Source organism: Oreochromis niloticus, linkage group LG3, assembly GCF_001858045.2.
Source record: "Oreochromis niloticus isolate F11D_XX linkage group LG3, O_niloticus_UMD_NMBU, whole genome shotgun sequence".
NCBI classification, from domain to species: domain Eukaryota; kingdom Metazoa; phylum Chordata; class Actinopteri; order Cichliformes; family Cichlidae; genus Oreochromis; species Oreochromis niloticus.
Window position 1 is genome coordinate 39,511,515 of NC_031967.2, and position 6,775 is coordinate 39,518,289.

The 6,775-nt window shown below is 40.6% G+C and overlaps 1 protein-coding gene across 1 annotated transcript; it reads left to right on the forward strand.

The window, feature by feature from the left end:
* Nucleotides 1-5,309: 5,309 nt before the first annotated feature.
* Nucleotides 5,310-6,734, forward strand: LOC109199362 (tripartite motif-containing protein 16-like; the record flags this gene model as incomplete). Its single annotated transcript, XM_025902570.1, has 1 exon — nt 5,310-6,734. A coding segment is annotated over one exon (1,269 nt), but the record flags the coding sequence as incomplete, so codon positions are not given.
* Between the last annotated feature and the right edge of the window lie 41 nt (nt 6,735-6,775).

Sequence of the window (6,775 nt, forward strand, 5' to 3'; positions counted from 1 at the left end):
CAGGACAAGGCCACATTCCTGTCCTGCCAGAAGAGAAGAGAAACTTCAGAGTCTTCATGAAGTTCAACCAAAACCTGTCATATTCCATATGACAGGGGTCTCAAACTCCATTCCTCGAAGGCCGGTGTCATGCAACTTTTCCATGCCCTCGAGGACTGGAGTTTGAGACCCCTGCTGTATGGTGTTCATGCAGTTTTCTACCCCACAGTTACAGCATGTCTGACTGCCTGTTCAGCATATGCAAAAATATATGATGAGCTTAAGCATGTGATGACTAAGGCCTTCCATTATGGTGTTTGTCATCACATGTCACAGACATCTGGATGATCATTTGGAATAAACAAAAAAACAAAAAACTTGTTACTTCATCTTTTATCTTTATTATTATTTTTCTTATTTTACATTTTTCATTGTTAGGCATTGGGTTTATTTGTAGTAGTCCTTTCCAGCTTCTTTCCCTCTTCCATGTTACTGTGTCAGCTTGTCAGCATCTATTTGGGGTTGGGAGTGGAACAGGAAGTAAGGAACAGAAAGTGCCATTTAAACCAGGAGAGGTTCTTATATTTCAGAAGAAGGGATTAATTCAAAAGAAATGACCTCAATGCCATAATTTATTTAGGAACCCTAGAGAGCACTTTGCAAAATAACACATTCTTATAATTTCACCCTCAGATGAGCCAAGCTACGACTGTCAGGGAAGGTGATGTAGGTACAGAGCATGTGAGAGTGGTTAAGTTAATGTCTCTTGTCTAGATGAAGGCACAGGAGGGATCAATGGCAAGGCGTAGAGATTCAGTATCTTCAGTCTTCAGTGGACACTCCATTTCTGGCACAAAACACCTGTAAAAGATGGTCGATTTAGGAGGTGACCCGACAACTTCAGCCTGTCAAACATAGCAATGGAGCAGTATGTTTAAAAAAAAAAAAAATCTAATTAAGCATGCACTCAGTACCCTAAGAATTAGAATAGAATAGAATAGAATTCAACTTTATTGTCATTGCACATGTCACAGGTACAGGGCAACGAAATGCAGTTTGCATCCATCCAGAAAGTGCTTTAGCCGCGATATAGATATATTACAATATATATTAGCAATAATATAGATGTGTAAGTATATTACAGAAATGGGTCTATTATGGTATGTTATAATGTACACGGTGTGAAGTATGTTATGAATATTCTATAACTATAAGTATGTACAGGCTGTAGTGAGTGCAAGCTATGTACAGGCTATGAACAGGATATAAATATGAAATAAAAACTATACAGAAATCTGAGATATACAGTTATACAGAAATGTGAACTATGCAAGTTATAAACAGTTGTAGGATTGAAAAATTATCATATGTACAGAATGATATTCACACAGAACTATACAGTAGTGCAGTTAGGATAATTGTGATAGTGATAAAGTGCTAGTGGTTGTGGGTGTGTGTATGTTCAGTCCATGAGTTTAACGTGGGTCAGATGTCAGGAGGCAGAGGCAATTATTATGATAGTTAAACACAGTGATAGTTGTATATCATATTATATTACTTCAAACAGAGGTGATCCAGTAAAGCTGCACTAATGAATAAGACTAACTATTCACTTTAGCGAACTTAATAACTTTAGCTAAAGAGTTGGGATGCTGTGTAAGACATAAATAAAGCTAAAATACAAAGGTTTGGACAGCGTTTTGCATGTTTCCCTACTGTAGGGGTCTCTGCAAGCATACAGGGCTCTGACAGGGTACAAGATGACAACTTTGGAATTCTACTAGAAACAGTCGATCATATTTGTTTGTCAAAGCTGAAATCAGGGCAAACTACGCTAAATTAGCGTTTTTAGCTAGCAGCTACAATAAGCATAAAGGTTACTGTACGGCTATCATTTGTTAACATGACGCTTGTTCTTATACATGTAATACATTTATTACCAACCTGAGAGTTTATCCGCTGGTCATTCGACATGACGAATGACTTCTGAAGTCTTAATTCAGCTCAAGACGCTATAGATTCCCGTCAGTAACGCTATCAGTCTGTAGTTCTATTAATCTGCGCTTGAACCGGAACCGGATGTAAGTCCCAAAAAACTGAATTTTGGAACTGAAATTGAATTGTAGAACTGAAACTGAATGGTGAGAAGTGAATCTGAAATTATTCGAGAGCTGAATTTTTAAAGGATAAAATGCAGTTTCAAAGCAAATCAATTCATTTTCAAACCATAAATTCAATTTCAAATTAAACTAATTCAAATTCAGTTTTCAAAAGCTTTCATTCAAGTTACAATTCAGATTCAATCCGAGTAATTCAAATTCAAATTTAACTTATTCAAATTCAGTTTCTGATGGCACAGATTTCTGCCCATAAAAATGGAAAAAAGATAAACTCCAGATCTCCTTTGATATGTTAAGGGACGCCCTGTTTCTTCGTCAGGATGCCGTTAGAAAAGCAAAAACTAAGTAATTTTTAGATATCATCTCTAATAACAGTTACAGGCCCTGTGTCTTATTCAACACCATTCATTCTGTTATCAACCCTCCACCCACAACACACTTACCAATGTCTCCATCCACCTGTCGATAAAGTTGCTACTATCAGGTCTCATAACACTCCTCCAGCTTATGATCCTTCTGTTCCCTGTATTCCTCCGTTACTTTTGATCACTTTGATCCTGTTTCTCTGTCCACTCTGACTGAAGTAGTCTCCCATCTTAAGCCCTCCATGTGTTACCTCGACATTATCAAAGAAACTCTTTGACGCTATTGGACCTAGTGTTTTATCCATTATTAACGCCGCTCTTCCAACAGGAACCATTCCAGCTGATCTTGAGCATACCATACTGCAGCCATTTCTCAAAAAACTAATCTTGATGCAACAGTTCTCTCAAATTTTAGACCAATCTCTAAACTCCCCTTCCTGTCCAAAGCCCAGGAAAAAGTTGTTTTCCTTCAGCTCCAAGCTTTTCTGATAATTAATGACATCTCAGACAATCTCATTTCAGTCTGGTTTCAAAGCGCAACATAGCACAGAAATGGTGCTTTTAAATGTTTTTACTGATCTTTTATTAATTGCTGACTCTGGTAACTCAGCCATTTTAGTGCTTTTAGATCTAAGTGCGGCATTTGATACAGTGGCTCATGGGATTCTGTTATCAAGATTGGAGAGCTGTGTGGGTATTAAAGGAACTGCACTTGAATGATTCAGATCCTATTTAAATGATAGAAGATTTTCTGTCAAGTTCGGTGACTCTTCATCCTCTTCCACCCCCTTACATGTGAGATCCCTCAAGGCTCTATCCTTGAGTACTTTTTTCCCTTTAAATGCTGCCATTAGGCTCTATTTTCATAAAATATGAAATCTCATTTCACTGTTATGCCGATGATTCTCAAATCTACTTTGCTCTCAAAAAAGATACTCTTTAAAAGTTTTGCTGGACTGCCTCGATGACATTAAATCATGGTTTGCATTAAATTTTCTGAATGTAAATGATCAAAAAAACGAGATTTTACTATTTGGAAAAAAAAAAAAAAGAGTGACCTTGGCCCTCTGGGAAAGTCCAGAACTCCCTTGGCAAAAAAATCTGGCAGTGTTCTTTGATGGCAGTATTTCATTTAAGAAACAAATAAATTCTGCTGTAAAAGCCAGCTTCTTCCAGCTCAGGGTCCTTGTAAACATTAAGAACATTTTATCATCTGCTGAATTTGGGAAAGTGATTCATGCATTCATTTCATCCAGGCTTGACTGCTGTAATACTCTTTATTTTGGTATCAGCCAGGCTCTGCTCTCTCGTCTTCAGCTTGTTCAGAATGCTGCAGCACAACTCTTGACAGACACACATAAACATGACCATATTTCCCCAGTCTTTTGTTGTTACACTGGCTTCTAGTACATTCTAGAATTCATTTTAAGATTTTGTTGCTTGTTTTGAAGCAATAAAACAAGCAAGAGTATCACTTCCTGTTCCAACACACAGTGGTGTTTTTAGCTACGTTCACACTGCAGGTCTTAATGCTCAATTCTGATTTTTTGATCAAATCCCATTTTTTTGTCTGGTTGTTCATACTACAAATAAAATGTGACAGCAAACGCGCTCTAGTGTGAACGTTCACGGCCCTCGAAGCGGCCCGCATGCGCAAAAGAAGATGTCACACACAACGCGCTCTGTTTAGACCCAGAGCAAACTGTATTGTTTGACTGATGGCCTTCATATAAAGACTTGTTTCGGACTTTACGTTTCCCAATTTTGCTTTAAGTTATAAAGTTATTTTGTTATTTATATATGGCCTAATAATTATCCGTATTGCTGTTTTAGAGGAGCGGTGCTTCAAAGGATAGTTGCAGATTTCTGTCAGAATCTGCAGATTATACAGTACAAATAAAATGTTCACGTTGTCTTCCCAACAGTTTCACTAACATCTACACTGGATGGCCAGGAAACGTTCACGATGTCTTCTCCGGCGCTGATAACTGGCGTCTGTCTTGTGTCAGTGACGTAAAAGATGGATTTAATGCGACATGACCGTTCAAACAGCAGTCGCTTTCTAAAACATCAGATATGTATCGGATTCAGTACCACATACGAAAGTGACCCAGATCGGATTTGAAAATATCGGATTTGTGCCGTTCACACTGTCATACCATGATCGGATATGGGTCGCATAGGGTCAGAAAAGTCACATTTGATGTGCTTTCGCCTGCAGTGTGAACGCAGCCTTAGAGTAGCTTATCTGCATAGCAATTTAATTGAAAACTTTTAGATACCATCTTTTTTTATAGTATACTCTTCACGTGCTTCATCTGAAGCACACTCTCTGTGTACTCACTACCTAGTTTATTGCCAAAGTAGTCACTCACTGTGGGGGTGTCCAAATTCATGGGCTGCATCCTCCTGAGGATGCCACAGCGACGCGACGAAGGCTGTCTAAATTCGTAGACTCCTCCGAATGCAGCCGACAAATGCGTCCTCCTTCTCCCCAAATTTGAAGGATCGGTCGGGTGTGTCCTTCGTGGCCCACCATATACCAGAATTCCTAGCGCGGCCCAGCAAATTCCAGTTTCCAGCAAAGGCGGCTGCTACTAAGTTTTAATGTTACTCTTATTACTCTTTCTGGGTCACAATATAAACTTTTAACATATTTTCAGGTGAGAATGTGGGTGTGTAAACTTGAAATATCTGCTCGGTTTATCAAGACATCACATATTTGCAAAAGTGCTCTGACGTTTTTGGAGACGTGTGTTACCCACCAGCTCGAAGTTTCTGGGATGAAGAGGACAGGAAGAGAATCCACAGCTGCCCTCAGTGCAGGAAGACTTTCACACCGAGGCCTGTCCTGGAGAAAAACACCATGTTAGCAGCTTTAGTGGAGCAGCTGAAGAAGACTGGACTCCAAGCTGCTCCAGCTGATCACTGCTATGCTGGACCTGAAGATGTGGCCTGTGATGTCTGCACTGGGAGGAAGCTGAAAGCCATCAAGTCCTGTTTATTCTGTCTGACCTCTTACTGTGAGAAACACCTCCAACCTCACTATGATGTAGCTCCATTAAAGAAACACAAGCTGGTGGCCCCCTCCAAGAAGCTCCAGGAGAACATCTGCTCTCATCATGAAGAGGTGATGAAGATTTTCTGTCGTACTGATCAGCAGAGTATCTGTTATCTCTGCACAGTGGATGAACATAAAGGCCATGAAACAGTCCCAGCTGCAGCAGAAAGGACTGAGAAGCAGAAGGAGCTCGAGGTGAGACGACTAAACATCCAGCAGAGAATCCAGGAGCGAGAGAAAGATGTGAAGCTGCTTCAACAGGAGGTGGAGGCCATCAATGGCTCTGCTGATAAAGCAGTGGAGGACAGTGAGAAGATGTTCACTGAGCTGATCCGTCTCATCCAGAAAAGAAGCTCTGATGTGAAGCAGCAGGTCAGATCCCAGCAGGAAACTGAAGTGAGTCGAGTCAAAGAGCTTCAGGAGAAGCTGGAGCAGGAGATCGCTGAGCTGAAGAGGAAAGACGGCGAGCTGGAGCAGCTCTCACACACAGAGGATCACAACCAGTTTCTACACAACTACCCCTCACTGTCAGCACTCAGTGAGTCTACACACTCATCCAGCATCAATATTCGTCCTCTGAGCTACTTTGAGGATGTGACAGCAGCTGTGTCAGAGACCAGAGATAAACTACAGGACATTCTGAGAGAGGAATGGACAAACATCTCACTGACAGTCACTGAAGAGGATGTTTTACTGTCACCACCAGAGCCAAAGACCAGAGCTGGATTCTTAAAATATTCACATGAAATCACACTGGATCCAAACACAGCAAACACACATCTGTTATTATCTGAGGGGAACAGAAAAGTAACATTAATGAAACAACAACAGTCTTATTCTGATCATCCAGACAGATTCACTGTAATGTGTCAGGTTCTGAGTAGAGAGAGTCTGACTGGACGTTGTTACTGGGAGGTGGAGTGGAGAGGGGGAGGAGTTGGTGTAGCAGTCGCATACAAGAATATCAGCAGAGCAGGGAGGAAAAATGAATGTTTGTTTGGATACAATGACAAATCTTGGGCATTATATTCTTACACAAACAGTTATACATAATTTACACAACAAAGTCCAAACTGTCCTCTCAGGTCCTCGGTCCTCCAGAGTAGGAGTGTACCTGGATCACAGAGCAGGTATTCTGTCTTTCTACAGCGTCTCTGAAACCATGACTCTCCTCCACAGAGTCCAGACCACATTCACTCAGCCGCTCTATGCTGGACTTCGGCTTTTAGATTATGGAGCCACTGCAGAGT